At 36.0% G+C, this 20,269-nt stretch overlaps 1 protein-coding gene and 1 long non-coding RNA gene across 2 annotated transcripts; one reads left to right on the top strand and one right to left on the bottom strand.

Annotated features, from left to right (window-relative positions):
* Window positions 1–5,202: 5,202 nt before the first annotated feature.
* Window positions 5,203–6,195, top strand: LOC141660772 (uncharacterized). Its single transcript, XM_074467759.1, has one exon. It carries the CDS (start codon window positions 5,203–5,205, stop codon window positions 6,193–6,195), a length of 993 nt encoding a protein of 330 aa, XP_074323860.1.
* Window positions 6,196–14,555: 8,360 nt separating this feature from the next.
* Window positions 14,556–18,980, bottom strand: LOC141724912 (uncharacterized). Its single transcript, XR_012576929.1, has 2 exons — window positions 18,252–18,980; window positions 14,556–14,810 (listed from the first exon to the last, which is right to left on the bottom strand). It is a non-coding gene; the product is annotated as an uncharacterized LOC141724912 (long non-coding RNA).
* Window positions 18,981–20,269: the final 1,289 nt, after the last annotated feature.

Below are 20,269 nucleotides of genomic sequence, written 5' to 3' on the forward strand. Positions count from 1 at the left end.
ATTTTTAGAAACATTTATAACATGTGTAAACGCTACATGTTTTTATTTTATTTTATACATCATGTGGCGTGCATTTTTTTATATTTTATATTTATTGTTGGGATTTATTATTATATTATTAAATATTTGGTTTAAATTAAATTTTTTTTATAATTTATTAAAATATTATTTTATTAAATATTCTCCGAAAATAATTATCTAGAGTCGTGTATTTTATTTAATTGATCTATATATGTCATTATTTCTACAAATGGGTATTTTTTTATATAAAGCCGAATTCGTGGTTTCGAGACACGTCTTGCAGCTACGTGTTGATTTTGCTGTTACGTGTTGATTTTCCAGCTGATTTAATCAATGATACACCTCACTGTTTCTATCCCTATCCCAGCATAATCACATATCTTACACCTTCCTTATTCAATACACCTAAAACACATACCCTGTTTCTTTTATTCTAAAACAAAACAACACACACACCCAACCGTATACACACGCGTAACAGAACAACCACACAGGCACCACCATCTCTCCTTGTTCTTCATCTATCTCTCATACCGCCTTCATCGCCACCAGCGATTCTTAAAGATTCAATCCTTTCTTTAGTGTTGAAGCCTAAAGCCCAAGCAAAGTTGTTCCATATTCCCCTATTTCAAGGTTAATTTCGAATCGTTTCTTTTCAATTCTAGCCGAATTAAATTCATTGTTTGGGAGGGTTGTGCTTGATTATTGGATTCTAAAATTTTTTGGTTGTGTTTCGCTGCTATCTTCGAGTCCGTGTATATAAATTTTATATCCGGTTGGAAAGGATTTGATTTTGGGTGAATTATGGATAAGTAGTGGTGTGATATGTACTATAAGCAAGTGAATTCGAGCTCGTTTTTGGTTTTGGTTTTGGTTTTTAACAACCGAGCTCGAATGCGGCCGCCGGAAGCCGCCCCTGCTAACTGATTTCTTTTGATTTCTCCGGCCAATTTAGTTGCTAATTGTTGTTGTAAGTAGTGATATACGATTGTATATGTTGTACTCGTTGATTTCATGATTAATTCTTTGGAAATTGTTATAGTTTATGATCAAGTTGAATATGTCCTGTTTCGTTTCTTTTTGTATGAATTTCTATTCTTGTTTTGTGTAATTCGATTATGTTGATTCGAGTTTAGAAAAATATCAGCGTGTGGTTACTATTTCTGTTTATTCGAATGGATTAAGGAGGCCATAGCCGCGTTTTTCTATAATTTTTCTTTTCTCTTTTCTCTTCCTTGAGTTTGGCTGTGTTATGTTGCTAGTTGCGCAAAGAAAAAGGGATGGCAGGAGGGGATTTTCTTTGGTTAATGTTGTTGTGGCTGCGTTGGTTTTGTTGGCAGGGGTGGTGTTTTAGTAGGGTATTGTTTAGTTTTGGCAACTGTCGTTAAGGTCAATGTTGGGTTTGAAGGGTGGTTTGCAGGAGAAATAAGGGAGGGTTGGCGTGTGATTTTGTTTCCAGGTTGTGTTGCTATTAGGTGTGGCTGTAATGTCCAGGGAGGAGAAGTGCGGGGCTGCAATGGAAATTGCTGGCTTCGCAGGAGGAAGACGCTGGCATGAGAATGGTTTTGATTTATCTGCTACGTGACTTATTTGCTTTCATTTTAGCTATTTAAATGCCATGCTTAGCTATAAACGAATGGGTAGATAGTATCGTTGAGACGTTTAGACACGTTAATTGAGTTGTGCCTGTTTTTTTTTCTAAAATAAATATTTTAGTTTATAGAATCCTGAGAGCCAGGCCCTTAGTAAAAGTCAGGCAGCCTAGTATTTCCTGTTCAGCGTGCGAAGGCAAGTTTTTGTACTATTCTAATTCCAGAATATTTAATTGTTTTATACATCAAAATGATTGATGTTGATTATGCAAGTTTTTATACGCTATTCTACTTCCAGAATAGTTATATGTTTAGAGAGCTGGATTAAACTGTTTTATAAAGTTTTGGAAGACATTGCTTGCATATAATCATTGGGATTATTGAAGTCGTGTTATTCTAGCAATTGTTCTGCTAGAATATAATTCATTTTCAGATAAATAATGAATAACTATTCTATCAATATTTACTCTGTATAGTGGATTTTGATTGCATATTTAGCGGATAACTAATCATTCTAGTTATTGCGCCATCAGTTGCTGAGATTACTCCGGACCGTGAGAAATGGGGAGTAGATTATGATAGGATATCGATTGATTCGATTCCTTTATGATAGAAAATTATTTTGATTGGAAGATGCGTAAGTGGCCCGGGCGGACGGTCCAGCATTTAGGGCGTTGTACTAACTGAAATATGTTGATACAATTTTGTCCTTTGGCCATAATGTGCCTTTTTATTAAAGTATATATATCGGTTATGGCCGGTATGTAGCTTTGTGGAGTACTCATTTATGGGATCTAAATTTTATGAATTATGATCCAGCTCTATCACAGTGGATGATCAACATGTGATAAGGCATCCGCCGGAAGATTGTGATTCCCAATCTAAAACTTATCGTTTACTGTTTTATAAGATTATTAATAGCTTCTATTTTGTTCAGATATCATTTATCATCTGTTGTTCTTTCTTTATCAGCATGATATTGTTGTTACCTTTTTGAGCATATATTTATACTGCTTGCTGAGCATTTCATAGCTCATACTTGTTTTATTATGTCGATCTTTCAGAGAGGACTTAAGATGCCTCATTTGTTGCACACTGCTAGGAAGAGGGTGCCTCTGGTGCATCCTCGGATCTTTAGGTTTCAAGTACCTCAGCAGCAGCAGGTAGGATTTGGAAGCTGGTACAGTTTGTACATTAGTGTGTAGTGTAATAATAGAAATAAAATGATTGTAAAACTTACTAGACTTTTGAAAATTAGTATAATTTCACGTAGAGGTTATCCTGATCAGGTTGTAGTTGTAATAACTAATGGTTTGTGTTAGTATCTATTTCATATTATAACCTGCGCTCGATCCTTATGCATGCAGGGGTCATAATTAGTATTTTCATTCCGCTGTGTATATTATTTCTTAATTTATCAGTTAGTAACCCCTAAATCTAGACCACGGATTTGGAGGGCGTAACAGGTTGGTATCAGAGCCACATGTTATGGTCACTGAAACAGATTTAGGTGTTGTTTTAAATTAAGTCATAGGAAGATCACTTGAGATAAGTATGTGTCTAACTCATATCGAGTTCAGTGCAGACTATCGAATATAGCATGTTGGTCATGAGTTTCCAGATGTATATCTATAAGCTGTGATGTGATCCCAGGAGGAGCTAGTAGAGGATGAAGGTTCAGTTGAAATGGGTTACTCCGGTTGACGAATAGAACCTCCATCTCCTTCGTCAGATTCAGATGAGTCAGTCCAGAGCGGACCCATAGCAGTTACTGAACAGAGAGTTGAAATGCTGGTGGACCCAGTAGTGGAGATGGTGCAGCAGGTAGTTTCAGGTCCGGAGGTAGTCAGGGTAGCCGAGAGGGCTGTGCTATCAGTACGTACTGAGATAGCAGTGAATGTATCTGAGGCGGGTGAGACCCGGGTTATGAGGGTCATGGAGGAGGCTCGCATGGCTGTTTCTCGAGAGATGGTTCATTCAGCGACCAGGCATACTAGGGCACCGAGTCCAGCAACCTCTATTGCTTCAGTTTCTTCCAGGACTCCCGCAGCAGTGGCCCCTAATGCGGTTCCCTTCCATGTATATGCAGCAGTGGGGAGAGAATGTGATTTCCTCAGGGTTCAGAATGTTGGAATGAGTCAGACAATCAAGGAGATGGCACAGACAATCGCTCAGAGAGGAGGTATTTCAGGTTCTGAGGTACAGTCAAGAGTTCGGGCAATTGAGCAGGTTGCTAGGGCTAGGTTGGCAGAGCTTCCGTCCACTAGTGAGTGGGACATGGAGGCCCGCAGAGTTACAAGGTTGGTGAGCTGGATTCTGTCAGAGCTACGCGTGGTACATGAGCCGCGTGGCTAGATGATGAGAGACGAGATGGTTTAGGAGGCGAGAGACCCAGTGCAGAGCGGGGGGTATATGTCTCCTGTTTTGTTGTGTATTGTGGCGAGAGCCAGTGAAATATGATGCAGTTTAGATGCGAGGAGAGTGCCAGTGGCAGCTGGATCAGATTGATGAAGTGAGGATATCTTTTGCAGTAGAGTATACTCCTTATTCTGTCACTCTTATTATCAGAATGTATGTTTTCTTTAGATTGTATTAGGTAAACTGAGCTATATTTTGAGTTGGATGTATCCGTACTTTTTATAGATATATATATATGTGTGTGGGGTTGTACAGCAGCTCAGTGGTCATATTAGCTTTATTTTATTTTCTGTTTTAATTATTTAGTATTAATTTCTTCCGTAGTATCTAAATTCATTAAATTCAGAGATAGTATATTTCAGTTTAAAATTTAGAAAATTGTTCAGATTTTGAATTTATATCCAGGTAACTATTTATTTGAGCACTTTATAGTAGTGACCATTATTTTTATTTTATTTTTTGTTTTGTTTTGTTTTTGTCATTCCTTACTAAATAATTATTCTCTAAGATTTTGAAGCAAATACAATATGCAGCATGTATTAAAAATGTTGGTAAATTTATAACGTGGATAAAAGGATTTTATGCATGAAAATTTTTTTAGTCATGTTATTAAATTGCTACATATTTATAGCCATGCTTAGCAGATTATAAAGTTTTCCTATTTTATTTTCAGAAAATGGGTCCTAAGAAGGGTAATAAATCAGGGGGAAACCGTACTGAGACTCATACTAACCCAGTAGTTGTTCAGATGCTGGGACTGATGCAGCAACAAGTGAACCAACTTGCACAACAACAGCTACAACAGCAACAGCAACAGCAGCAGCAACAACAACAACAACAACAACAACAACAACAATAACAACAACAACAACAACAAGCAGTTGTGCCTGTGATAACTTTTAAAAAATTTCAAGCAGTAAATCCACCTGAGTTCAAAGGGAGTGCTGATCCAGTTGAAGCGAATGCTTGGCTTAAAGAAATAGAAAAAGCATTTGAATTGATTGGAGTAAGAGATGAACAGAAAACCAAGTTTTCCAGCTATTTCCTCAAGGGGGAGGCAAACTACTGGTAGGAATCCAAAAAGTCGTTGGAAGAAGATCAGGTAGTAACCTGGGAAAAATTCACAGGGTTGTTTCTAGAAAAATATTTTCCAAGATGTATGAAGAACCAAATGGAGATTAAGTTTTTAAGTTTAACACAAGACAATTTGAGTGTTGTGGAATATGAGGCAAAGTTCACGGAATTAGCTAGATTTGTTCCCGACCAAGTTGACACGGATGAAAAAAGGGCAAAAAGATTTCAGCAGGGGTTGAAATATTGGATTCCGGATAAAGTGGCTATGTTTGAGATGACTTCTTATGTGGCAGTAGTCCAGAAAGTAATGGTCATCGAAAGTAGAAGTGACGCATCTCAAAAAGAAAGGGAGGCAAAGAAAAGGAAATTTAAATATTTGGGAGGAGGACCACAACAAAGCAACTTTCAGAACCGTTTCAATAAGAAGCCAGAAATTCAGCCAAACCAAAATGTAAACTTCAGGAAACCATCTAATGGAAATGGGAACCAAGTTAATCAGGCCAGGTACCAGAGTCAGCAAAGGTTCAATCCATCTTCCATACCTTATTGTAGATACTGTGGTGGAAGGCATGTTGGGAACTGTTCAACCAATGTGCTATGTTTCAAGTGTGGAAAGAAAGGACATTTCGCTAATAAGTGTCCAAGTTTGATTCAAAGCCAGAAACCAGGGGGCAATTGTTTTACATGTGGAAAACCAGGACATCACTCCAGAAATTGTCCTACATCAGGATTGGCCAATAATACACTCAGGATCACAGGTGCTCCATCTCAAAGGGTACCAAGGATTGAAGGACCTCCAGCTCAGCCCAAAGCCAGAACATTTAACATGTCAATGAAAGATGCAGTTCAGAGTTCGAAGGTAGTTGCAGGTACGCTTCCAGTAAACTCCATAAATGCTAAAGTTTTGATTGATTCTGGAGCTACCAGGTCATTTATTTCTACGGATTTTGTTGATAAACTACATTGTGAATTAGAACTGTTAGACAAAGCGCTAATGATAGAACTAGCTAATAAGAATCAAGTTGCAGTAGATCAAGTATGTCTGAAGTGTGACATTGAGATAGGGGACATCATTTTCAAGCTAGCTTAATACCCTTTAAGTTGGGAGAATCTGATGTTATCCTAGGAATGGATTGGTTGTCGAAGAATAATGCTCAAATCGACTGTAGAAATAGAAGAGTGAGACTTCAATCAGGGGATCAAAAGAAAAAAATGGTATTCAAGGGAAATAAAAAAGAGGAGAAATTCTTATCAATAGCTCAAGCCAAGAAATTGCTAAGCCAGAATTGTGGATCATTTTTAGCCAACGTAATAGATACCGAGAAGGAGATTCCAAATCTAGAAGTTGTTCCGATAGTTAATAAGTTTCCAAACGTATTCCCAGATGATTTACCAGGATTACCTCCCGACCGAGAAATTGAGTTTGCTATTGAATTGGCTCCGGGAACAGACCCAGTTTCCAAGGCTCCATACCAGATGGCCCCAATTGAAATGAAGGAATTGGTAGTTCAGCTACAGGGTCTTTTGGACAAAGGATTTATAAGACCAAGTGTATCCCCATGGGGTGCACCAGTATTGTTTGTCAAAAAGAAGGATGGGAGTATGCAGCTATGCATTGATTATCGCGAGTTAAATAAATTAACCATTAAGAACAAGTACCCATTGCCAAGGATAGATGATTTTTTTGACCAATTAAAAGATGCTATATGGTTTCTAAGATTGATTTAAGATCGGGATACCATCAACTGAAGATCAAGCCAGAGGATATTCCAAAAACAGCTTTCAGAACCCGATATAGACATTATGATTTTTTGGTAATGGCATTTGGGTTAACAAACGCACCAGCAGCTTTCATAGACCTGATGAATCGAGTGTTCAAGAAGTATCTAGATAAATTTGTGATCGTATTCATAGATGATATTTTGGTTTACTCCAAAACAGAGCTAGAGCATGTTGAACATATAAGGATAGTTTTGGAAATACTACGACAGCAGAAATTGTACGCAAAGTTTTCAAAGTGTGAGTTTTGGTTACGAGAAGTACAATTTATGGGGCATGTTATTAATAATGAAGGAGTAAAAGTAGACCAGTTAAAGATTGAAGCCGTGATCAATTGGGAAAGACCAAAGACTCCAACAGAGGTGAGAATCTTTATGGGATTAGCAGGTTACTATAGAAGATTTGTACAAAACTTCGCAAGGATAGCTACTCCACTGACAAAACTTACCAGGAAAAATGAGAAATTTGAATGGACAGAGAAGTGCGAGGAAAGTTTCCAAGAATTAAAGAACAGATTAGTATCAGCACCAGTACTGGTTTTACCAGATGATCAAGGGAACTTCGTAATTTATAGTGACGCTTCACATTAGGCTGTGTTTTGATGCAACATGATAAGGTAATAGCTTAGGAAACTGAAACCCCATGAACAGAAGTATCCAACCCATGACCTAGAGCTGGCAGCTATAGTCTTTGCATTAAAGATATGGAGACATTACCTCTATGGAGAAAAGTGTGAAATCTACTCGGACCACAAGAGTTTAAAGTATATCTTCACCCAAAAAGAACTAAATATGAGACAAAGAAGATGGTTGGAACTGATCAAAGATTACGATTGTGCAATCCACTATCATCCAGGCAAGGCAAATATGGTGGCAGATGCTTTGAGCAGAAAGGAAAGATTGAATATGGTCATTTCATCTGAGGAATTGATCAAGGAATTTAAGAAGCTTGAAATAGAGGTCAGTATTTCAAGTACATCTATAGATATGATATATACTATGTCCTTTCAACCAGAATTGTTAGAGAAGATAAGAAAATGTCAAAAGAAAACAATGAGCCATGAACAAGAAGAATTATCAGGAGAAGAATTAAGAAGCCAAAAAGATGACAAAGGGATCCTAAGGTTTTCTTCCAGGATATGGATACCTAATGTAGCTGAGCTAAAAGAGGAAATTCTTCGAGATGCTCACAACTCCAGGTATTCAATTCATCCAGGGAGTACGAAGATGTATAGAGATTTGAGAGAAAATTTTTGGTGGCCAAGTATGAAGAAAGAGATTGCAGAGTGGGTAAGTAAGTGTTACACTTGCCAAAAAGTTAAAGCGGAACATCAAAGACCCAGTGGTTTAATACAGTCATTGGACATTCCAAAATGGAAGTGGGAACATCTTGCAATGGACTTTGTGGTTGGGTTACCAAGAACCAAGGCAAATCATGACGCTATATGGGTTATCATTGACAGATTAACTAAATCAGCACATTTCCTTCCTATCAACGAGAGATTTTCATTGGATAAATTGGTTCAGTTATATCTAAAGGAAATCGTGGTTCGACATGGAGTACCAGTGTCTATAGTGTCAGATAGAGATCCTCGATTTAATTCAAGATTTTGGAAAAGCTTTCAGAACTATCTAGGGACAAAGTTAAATATGAGCACTGCATATTATCCGCAGACAGATGGTCAAAGTGAAAGGACAATCCAGACTATCGAGGACATGTTGAGAGTCTGTGCTTTGGATTTCAAAGGCACTTGGGACGAACATCTACCCTTGGTTGAATTTTCTTACAATAACAGTTACCATACAAGTATTGGAATGCCCCCGTACGAAGCTCTATATGGTAGAAGATGTAGATCTCCAATCTGTTGGGACAAAGTAGGTGAAAGGAAGATTTTAGGTCCCGAATTGATTCAACAGACAAAAGAAAAAGTGGATCTCATTAGGAAAAGGTTAGTGGCAGCTCAAGATCGACAACGTAAATATGCTGATCCTGCCAGAAAAGATGTGGAATTTAAAGTTGGAGAGGCCGTACTATTAAAGATTTCACCTTGGAAAGGCTTATCCAGATTTGGAAAGAAAGGAAAGTTGAGTCCTCGTTATATCGGACTTTTTGAGATTTTAAAGCGTGTGGGCAAGGTAGCTTATGAGTTAGCCTTACCACCCCATCTGCAGCACATTCATAATGTGTTCCACGTGTCGATGCTCAAGCGTTATTTTCCAGATTCAAGTCATGTAATAGAGTATGAACCTATAGAGGTTCAGCCAGATTTGTCTTTTATTGAGAGACCGGTTCAGATTTTAGACCGGCAAGAAAGAGTGCTTAGGAATAAGACTGTGTCTTTAGTGCGAATCCTGTGGAGAAATCCTAAAGTTGAAGAGTCAACTTGGGAGCTTGAAAGCGAAATGCTTGCCAAGTATCCTCACTTATTCTCTTAGGCTGATTCTGAGGACAGAATCCTGTTAAGGGGGGAAGGTTGTAATATCCGGTATGTAAATATTGTATAAATTGTTTAAATGCAATAACATGCGTGTAAGTTATTTTAAAAATATCTTTGTTTTAAAAATAATAATTGTTAAATTTAATCTGTGGTTCTGAAAGTGCCAGAATAATTGTTGAATAATTGTTACGTGCGAAAAATTCATTTATATGAATTTTATGATTTTTAGAAATATTTATAACATGTGTAAACGCTACGTGTTTTTTTTATTTTATACATCATGTTGCGTGCATTTTTTTATATTTTATATTTATTGTTGGGATTTATTATTATATTATTAAATATTTGGTTTAAATTAAAATAATTTTTTTTTATAATTTATTAAAATATTATTTTATTAAATATTCTCCGAAAATAATTATCTAGAGTCGTGTATTTTAATTAATTGATCTATATATGTCATTATTTCTGCAAATGGGTGTTTTTTTATATAAAGCTGAATTCGTGGTTTCGAGACACGTCTTGCAGCTACGTGTTGACTTTGCTGTTACGTGTTGATTTTCCAGCTGATTTAATCAGTGACACACCTTACTGTTTCTATCCCTATCCCAACATAATCACATATCTTGCACCTTCCTTATTCAATACACCTAAAACACATACCCTGTTTCTTTTATTCTAAAACAAAACCACACACACACACAACCGTATACACACGTGTAACAGAACACCCACACAGGCACCACCATCTCTCCCTGTTCTTCATCTATCACTCATACCGCCTTCATCGCCACCAGCGATTCTTAAAGATTCAATCCTTTCTTTAGTGTTGAAGCCTAAAGCCCAAGCAAAGCTGTTCCATATTCCCCTGTTTCAAGGTTAATTTCGAATCGTTTCTTTTCGATTCTAGCCGAATTAAATTCGTTGTTTGGGAGGGTTGTGCTTGATTATTGGATTCTAAATTTTTTTAGCTGTGTTTCGCTGCTATCCTCGAGTCCGTGTATATAAATTTTATAACCGGTTGGAAGGGGTTTGATTTTGGGTGAATTATGGATAAGTAGTGGTGTGATATGTACTATAAGCAAGTGAATTCGAGCTCGTTTTTTGTTTTGGTTTTGGTTTTTAACAACCGAGCTCGAATGCGGCCGCCGGAAGCCGCCCCTGCTAACTGATTTCTTTTGATTTCTCTGACCAATTTAGTTGCTAATTATTATTGTAAGTAGTGATATACGATTGTATATGTTGTACTCGTTGATTTTATGATTAATTCTTTGGAAATTGTTGTAGTTTATGATCAAGTGGAATATGTCCTGTTTCGTTTCTTTTTGTATGAATTTATATTCTTGTTTTGTGTAATTCGATTGTGTTGATTCGAGTTTAGAAAAATATCAGCGTGTGGTTACTATTTCTGTTTATTCGAATGGATTAAGGAGGCCATAACTGCGTTTTTCTATAATTTTTCTTTTCTCTTTTCTCTTCCTTGAGTTTGGCTGTGTTATGTTGCTGGTTGCGCAAGGAAAAAGGGATGGCAGGATGGGATTTTCTTTGGTTAATGTTGTTGTGGCTGCGTTGGTTTTGTTGGCAGGGGAGGTGTTTTAGTAGGGTATTGTTTAGTTTTGGCAACTGTTGTTAAGGTCAATATTGGGTTGGAAGGGTGGTTTGCAGGAGAAATAAGGGAGGGTTGGCGTGCGATTTTGTTTCCAGGTTGTGTTGCTATTAGGTGTGGCTGTAATGTCCAGGGAGGAGAAGTGCAGGGCTGCAATGGAAATTGCTGGCTTCGCAGGAGAAAGACGCTGGCATGAGAATGGTTTTGATTTATCTGCTACGTGACTTATCTGCTTTCAGTTTAGCTATTTAAATTCCATGCTTAGCTATAAACGAATGGGTAGATAGTATCGTTGAGACGTTTAGACACGTTAATTGAGTTGTGCCTGTTTTTTTTTCTAAAATCAATATTTTGGTTTATAGAATCCTGAGAGCCAGGCCCTTAGTAAAAGTCAGGCAGCCTAGTATTTCCTGTTCAGCGTACAAAGGCAAGTTTTTGTACTATTCTAGTTCCAGAATAGTTAATTGTTTTATACATCAAAATCATTGATGTTGATTATGCAAGTTTTTATACGCTATTCTACTTCCAGAATAGTTATATGTTTAGAGAGCTGGATTAAACTGTTTTATAAAGTTTTGGAAGACATTGCATGCATATAATCATTGGGATTATTGAAGTCGTATTATTCTAGCAATTGTTCTGCTAGAATATAATTCATATTCAGATAAATAATGAATAAATATTCTATCAATATTTACTCTATACAATGGAATTTGATTGCATATTTAGCGGATAACTAGTCATTCTAGTTATTGCGCCTTCAGTTGCTGAGATTACTCCGGACCATGAGAAATGGGGAGTAGATTATGATAGGATATCGATTGATTCGATTCCTTTATGACAGAAAATTATTTTGATTGGAAGATGCGTAAGTGGCCCGGGCGGACGGTCCAGCATTTAGGGCGTTGTACTAACTGAAATATGTTGATACAATTTTGTCCTTTGGCCACAATGGGCCTTTTTATTAAAGTATATATATCGGTTATGGCCGGTATGTAGCTTTGTGGAGTACTCATTTTTGGGATCTAAATTTTATAAATTAACCATTAAACATTTTAAGGAGACTCTTTCACGAGTACTTTACTAACTGCCTAATCCACCTTACATAATTGTTTCGTAATCCAATAAGTCTTTTAAGGGCCTTAAACAAGGTTTCAAAGTAAAGCGAGGGGTAATGGTGCGCTCGCGAAACGTCGTTACTTAAAACGGTCATTTCTCCTAAACCGTACATCGGATCTAAGCGAACCACATACCAAAACGAAGCTTACGATACGATCTAGCTAAACATGGTAAAGTTACAGTTTAAGCAGTGAGTGTTCTGATCCTTATTTTAATCACAAACAGTCTATATGCAAACGGACATTACGACGGCTATGTTTACGAGTTTTCCAAATTTTTCACTATGCCAAAACCTCACCAATTCATCAACCATCACCAATCCATCAATATTTCATCTATAAAACACTATCTCAGTCCACATTCTCAATATTCTTAACTCTTTCAACCACAATCAAGATCCATTAATTATGACCAAAGATTCGTTGACCCTAATTTATACAAATCAACCAAAACAACTAACAAACATGGGTCAAGCTTCTTATTTACTAATCTAAATTATACAAGCTTAAAACCATATTAACTCTACTGATGTATAAGGTTTCAAGAGATTCATACCTTCCTTGGATCTTCTTAACGAAAGCAAAGAGCTTGCATCGCCTCTAGGTACCTTGATCTAACATTAAACAACCTTACTCTTTTCAAAGAATTCAAGAACACAAACATGGTAACTATTCATCTAGCCATAAATCATGAAAAACGGGTATTGTAATCAAGGAGGTGAGGAGAGTGGTTATCCTATATCCGTAGAGCTTCTCGAGGGCTTTGATTTGACTGTCAGCATGCGCGAATCGGCCAAGGGAAACTCAAGATACAAGCATTTCTTTCTTCTCCGTTTTTTTGTCCCCTTTCTTCTCGGGTTTTCTCTTCAAAAAAGAAGAAATGATCTTTTGCTTTCCATTTTGCTTGGTTGACCTTGAGATTTATGCCAAAATTTACTTGGTTGTAAATTAACCAAGTGGTTACTTGATTAAATATCTCATCTTCACTTTCATAAAGTGCTTGCATCATCTTGATGACCTCATCCCCAAGCCACACGTCATATTCTTATGGTGTGATGATGTCACCTAGTTTCTACTCCACTTGATTAATCTCTCTTGCTTCTTTTACAAGCTTGTTTCTTGACCGTTTATTTGTTTTACGGTCTCGTTCCCGTTAATCGTTTGGGGGATCATATCCGGGATCTTATTACTTGGGCTTCCCTAAACCTTCCTTAATATTTTATATTCCCTTAATGATCCTCTCTTATAATCCTCGAATTTAAATCATTTTAATCATGTTGTTTATACTTAATTCTTTCGGTAACTGGTGGATTTTTGGGGAAAATCAAAGTGTCCGGATTCGAATTCTGACGACCTTTGCATACACTCATTTACTTTATGAAATACTAGTACGATATCAGAATTTCCATAATAGTACTCCTATATAGTGTGGTCTGATAATTTTCTTTAATCAACATCATCAGGAAAAGTTACTATTCATCAAGGTTTTAAAAATTTCAAAAATTAGGGTTATTACAATATATTATTAGGTTGAAATATTCATTTTAAATATATGCCACATAAGTTGTGTCAGAAAGCATTTTAGGGTTTTATGTCTGGTTAAATTGAATTTGACTTGATTCACGGAAAATGCCGCAAAAGAAATCCCAAGGGAGGATTACTATCTGATTTAGTAAACTTCCTAAATTTCTAATTTAATTATACACTTAATTACGTTTAAAAAAATAATCAAAACCTACGAAAAAAACCGGCTCCTCACGATCTTCCCCTTTTTGATATTTTGTTAAAACTTAAGTGTAAAATTAAATACGTGTGTGATAACACTTAGCTTCCCCTACGTGTATGCATCTATCTATATGCGGATTTTTAGATTTTAATAATCTACTCTACACTTCCCCTAGAATGACAAAAACTTTTTATTTTAGTGATCACATAAAAGTGCATTATATACACAATTATTTTGCAACAATTAAATTATACAAGGTTTAAAAGTTTATACCCAATGATAAGTATATGTACTTATCATATTTACCTTTTCCTTTTCCAATTTCTTGATAAGTGTAGAAACTTATCAATTTTCTTTTTCTTAAACCTTGATTCCATATCGAATTTCCAAATTCGATTATATTTTGCAAAATACTTATATGTTAGTGTGTATCATGTATAATTAAGTTTGATCACAAAAAAAAAAATTGAAATGAAGATTTTAGAAAAATGCCCTTTTTGTTCCTGTTAAATTCGAAAAAAACAAAATTACACTACATATATATATTCTCTTCCCATAATATCAAAAAGATAAGAAAAATGCAAGGGGAAAGGGCCTTTCGAATTTAAAAAGTTCGAACCAAAAAATGTTTAACAACCGGGGGGGGGGGGGGGGGTTATCAACATAACAAACCTGTTAGGCCCATTTACAGGCCAAAAGTAAATAATATGACAGGGGAGGGGGGAAAGACAATTCGATATATATAATAAATGGGAAGGGGAAATGCCATTTACTTTGGCACACATACACACCACAATTTTAAACTTTTATTTATAGTTTATCACTATAAAATATAAGTTCATGAACCGAATTTGCACAACCTGTCAATTGTTTGAAACAGTAGTAATACAAAACAAACTGTCTTGGACAAAAACTACAGCTACACAATTTATATTCTACTAATTCTAGGAGATAATAAAGCAATAAAAATAGACTAGCTGCAGAATGAATAAACTCAATCTGCCAGGTCTTGGCACCAGGAAGCTTTTACCAAAGTCACCTGAAACAAGATTTTGAACTCCCAATTAGATAATATGCAGTGATCAGGCATGATAGGTTCATGTCTTAAAACAAGCAATCTGTCAAATTAGCATGGAAAAAGTAGTGTGTCTAAAAATGCAACAAAAGAAACACTTCATTCATTCAAACTAACATTGATACATAAGGGTTACGGAGATGATAGCCAAAGATCATAAACTTGCCAAGTACATAATTCTAAATACTAGTATTGCTATATTGACCAATTACAACTGAAAATATTGGTCAAAATACATACTAATCAAGCAGTGATACTTAATCTTAAATCACAAACTAGAGAACATTACATGTAGTCCAGCTACTTAGGGAATCAGAAAAATAACCAACAACAAGCACATTAATCAAGCCATGCAGACCATGTATACAAATCTAAATCACCATTAAGTCCTTCTCTTTCCTAGGGCTTAGAAATCAGATATCCAGAACAACAATCTAGTCAAGATTCTCCATTCCTGAAGGTGCAGAAACAGAATCATTAACCAAGTCAGTTTCCATGTCAACACTACCAGCTCCCATCATGCCAGTGCCTCCAGATTGTGCAATCACAGGGGTCTCTATTTCTTCTACCAGGGGCAAGAGAGGGAGATCAATAAATCCAAATTGATTTGTGATCAACTGATTTATGCTATCCTCAATTCTACTAGCCCTAGATATAATGCCACTTAGTATATTAACTAGGACTCCAACCCTAGCTTCAATAAGGTCAAGTTTCATCACAAGATTCTTGAATGATTCTTGAAGAGTCTTGAAGGACTCTGCAAGCTCATTGTGACTTGCTTGCAGTTTTGCAAACTTGTCACCAAACATGTCCTGTGAGGAACCAACAGAAAGGACTATAGTAGGAGTGGGGTCCAAGTTAATAACATTTGGAGAAGGGGGAGGAAGGCCAGTCAAGGGAATAGCTACTCTATTTGTTTTCTCAGAAATGGTGCCTTCAACTGGAAAGTATGGCGGTGTGTTAACATTAAGCTTGAAGTGCTCAAAGACTTTAGTGAGAATGAGACCATAAAACATATAACCCTTTTTATTTCCATTGATCATTTGAAGCAAAATCATGTAAGCAACATTAAAGTGCACCTTATGTCCAGCAAGTTTGTACATAAGCTTTATTTCAGCATAATGCACAAGCTTGTTGTCTTGGGTGTTAGGATAGATATTACTTCTTATGATCAATGAGAGAGTTTTAAAAACAGGGGTAAAATGTTCATAGGACACTCCTATATCCTCATTAATCAAGTCACAAGGCACTCAGATAACAAAAGTCTTTGCTCATTTTTGTTAAAAATAAAATCTTTTGCTATGTCAACATATGCCAACTTGAGATGGCTAGTGCTAAGCTTCAAGGCTTTGCCTAACTCGTCATGATCAAGTAGAATGGGCTTCTTGTTGATCATGGTAGTTAGGTAAGCCAACTTCTTATCACCATGCTTCACCTCCATGTTTTTATAAAAATCAGACACCATGTTAGGAAAAATGTTTTTGTTTGAGTAAAATAAAAGAGGTTCCCAGTTAGCCTTCCTAAACATATTATAAAGTTCAGTGCTCTTATCCAAGTGGATAAGACTCCCAGGTTGCAACTTTGAGGATATGGTTTTGACAGTGGGAGGGTAGAAGGTTGACAAGGGGTATTTTTGTTTTCTAGGTTTCTTCCTATTTCTATTACCATAGGAAGAAGGCTCGGTAGTGGTGAACATTCCTAAGGATAGATTAGTGTTTATACCCTCACTATCTCCCATTGAAAGCAAATGGGAGTTGATGCCAAGAAATAATACACAAGATGACAGAAGCAATGAATACACCACAAGGAAGTAAATGAAGTTGCAAGGAATGAATGCAGCAAGTATTGCAATATATAGCCAAATAATTGATACAAGCAAACATACATAAAAAATTAAGTGATAATCACTTAAAAGACTAGAATGCAGTTAAGTACAGGAAAACTGTACAGTAACATGGTATGCACAGCGAAGAGCAGTTATCAAGATACACAAGTACAATGCCAGCCATACCATGACAGGAAAAATGTACCGATAAAGCATGAAAATAGTACATTACATATGCCAGCAAGTCCATTAAGCATATAAGTTAATCTAAATATGGTGAGTTCATTAAATGCAAAGATGGTAAGGCATCAAATGAAATGAAATAGAGCCTGAAATGATGACAAGTGCAAACAGCTATGAAGAGACACCATAGGAATACTGCAATTAAAGTATATATAGTTAATTCTCAACACACAAAAACACACAAGCCCTTATAAAGATTGGTAATATTTTATAAAAATAAGCTACCTATTCTCTTATAGAAACTAGTATAGCAGGCAGCATGCTCAAGGAGAATTTACAGACCAAGTACCAAACAGTTGCAGCAATATATACAAGCATGTCAAGGATTTTGAAGAAAGATTTTATCAATATTTGAAATCCAATATACAGGCAATCAAACAGAGCCAGATTTGCAAACATATGCAAGATGAGGCAAACATGATACATTATTTTAATTGAGATACTTGTATTAAGCCAAAAAAAATTGCAACAAATAGCAATCAAGATTTACTAAATCAGAACAAGAGTCAAGCACATTATAAAAAAAAATCCATTCAAGTAGTCATTTATACATCTAAAATAACAGAAGGAAAATGAACTGAACACATATGCATATGCTTTTACAGTGATCAGCTACCCTGGGTTCAGATCAGTGATTGATCAGGTCAATCAAAGCAGTCCATAGGCAGGTGATATTGGTGTGAATATTTGTGTCCTAAATGAGAAGAGATCAGTTAAGTTCAAAGACACACACACAAACATTATTTAACAAGGTCAGGTGAAAGAGTCAAGAAACCATAATCAAAGTAAGAGTAATTTGACACATATAAGTGGTAAAACAAGTGTAAATTATTCAACAACAAAAAGATAGCAAGTCTTATTCTTAAAAATAATGTAATGCAGATAATTGACCAGGTGAAGCAACATAGAATTCATTTTATCACACTGTTGTACTTAGGACCATGCTTTATTTCATACAGGTTTACTAACTGTAAGACTAATAAGAAATATTAACACTAAAATAGCTAGTACCAATCAGATATTAAGCAAGTAATAAAAGCAAACTAAGCAATTATCAGTCAAGGACTAGGAAAACTCATTTATGACTTAAAATACCAAACTGGTCAAACCTAAGGTCTCAACGGGATTATACAACTACTTTACATTACTAACTCACATAAAACCAACAAATACATTCAGTGAACTACAATAACTAATCTGCTAGGCTCATCCAGATAATTCGAATAAGAAATTGAATAGAACAGTGATCAATAACAAACATAACATAGCTACCTGACCAATTATTCGAATAAATACTATTCCTATTTACAAACCACTCAGGGTTTAGAACCCCTCACCTGAGACGTGGTCGTGTACCACACGGCCTTACCTGTATCATCCCTTCAAAGGGATGATAATCCAGCGGTAAGGTCGAATTAAGCCTAGACCGAGTTACTGGCCCCGAGTTACCGAGTTCACCCAGTGAGTTGAGCATCCGAGTTGATGAGCTTTGAGTCGCCATGGATTGTCTGGGCTTTATCACTGCTGGAGAAGACTGGAACCACCTTGAAACGCGGGGGTGAGTCGTCGGGGATGAAGAATCACCGTCGTCGAGCTGCGTTGAGTCGAGATGATGATAGAGTGGATCTCTTGAGTCTTGATTTGATGAAAGGAGGATTGAGTCATCATTTGTAGTCCAGAATCGATGATAACAATGAGTGAGACAATCGATTTACATGAGAGATTGAGAGAGAGAGAGAGAGAGAGAGAGAGAGAGAGAGAGAGAGAGAGAGAGAGAGAGAGAGATGAAGGCGATTTAGGGTTTTTGAGTCTAATCGATTTGGGAATGAAAAGTGAGAGTTCTGTATATGAAATGAAAGCCTGAAAAGAACAGAACTGGAATCCACAATTCAATTGAACAGAGAAGCAACATACAGACTTGAATTTTAGGGTTTGCTCGCCTTCGAATTGGGGAAAAGGAGAAACAGAGAAATTGTACGGCTGGGTAAAAAAAATCAGTTTTCTTAATTTCCAGCTTTTATATTTTAGAGATAAACAGCTGAGATTTATCAGACGAATGATCCAATGGCTGGAATTATTTTCCACAAATGTATTTTATAAATTCGATTTTAGGTAAATCAAATATATAAAATGGAAATAATTATTGTTAAAAATATAAATAAATTATATTTTCTCTTCCAATAATATTTCTGAAATTTGTATAATCAATATTTATCCAAGAATGAATAAATATGATTTTATCTCAAATTTTACAATATTAATTCACATAGTACAAATTAATTATTATATAATGAGTATTTATCAAGAAACATATTTATAAATATCCATTTGATAGACTTTAAAACCATTAAGGAAAGCGGATTTAACATCCATTTGATAGACTTTAAAACCTTTATGCGCCGCGAAGGCTAAAAACATACGAATTGATTCAATTCGTGCTACGGGAGCATAAGTTTCATCAAAATCTATTCCTTTCACTTGAGTATAGCCTTGAGCAACTAATCGTGCTTTATTTCTTACCACCGTTCCACTTTCATCTAATTTATTACGAAAGACCCATTTAGTTCCAATAATGGAAGTTTCGGGTGGTTGTGGAACTAGTTCCCAAACTTTATTAAGAGTGAATTGATTTAGCTCATCTTGCATAGCCGAAATCCAATCCTCATCCAATAAAGCTTCCATTACGGTTTTGGGTTCTATTTGTGATAGAAAGGCCAAGTTATTCACAATATTTTGAACTTGAGCTCGAGTTTGAACGCCTTTTGTTAAGTCACCTAAGATATTGTCAATAGGATGATCTTTAATCAATGGAATTTCCGGAGGCAATTCAACTTCGGTCTCTTTTAGTTCAAGAGGATTAGTTGGAATTTCATTTCCAAGTTTCAAATATCCCATTTGATGGATAACATCCTCAACGTCATTTGGATTTCCTTCATTTAAATCTTTATCCTCATCAACTAAATCTTTAAACTTTGAGGGAGGTTTAGATTCATCGAATGTTACATTCATCGATTCTTCCACCACTAAATTTTTAAGATTAAATACTCGATAAGCTTTGCTAGTTATTGAATATCCGAGAAATATACCCTCACTTGATTTAGGATCAAATTTCGTCAAATAATCTTTAGTATTCAATATATAGCATTTACTTCCAAAAACTTTGAAGTAATCAAACTTAGGAGTTTTATCAAAATAAAGTTCATAAGGAGTCTTCATTTTGATAGGTCGTAGTAATACTCGATTAAGAATATAGCAAGCTGTAAACATAGCTTCGGCCCAAAAATATTTTGGTCTCCGATACCCGTTAAGCATATTATTTGCCATTTCTTGCAACGTCCGATTCTTCCTTTCAACG

The sequence above is a fragment of the Apium graveolens genome, chromosome 5 (genome assembly GCF_009905375.1).
Source record: "Apium graveolens cultivar Ventura chromosome 5, ASM990537v1, whole genome shotgun sequence".
Taxonomy (NCBI): domain Eukaryota; kingdom Viridiplantae; phylum Streptophyta; class Magnoliopsida; order Apiales; family Apiaceae; genus Apium; species Apium graveolens.

Bases quoted from the DNA above. Each gene is read 5' to 3' on its own strand.
- LOC141660772 (XM_074467759.1), top strand. From the start codon at position 5,203: ATGGAGATTAAGTTTTTAAGTTTAACACAAGACAATTTGAGTGTTGTG.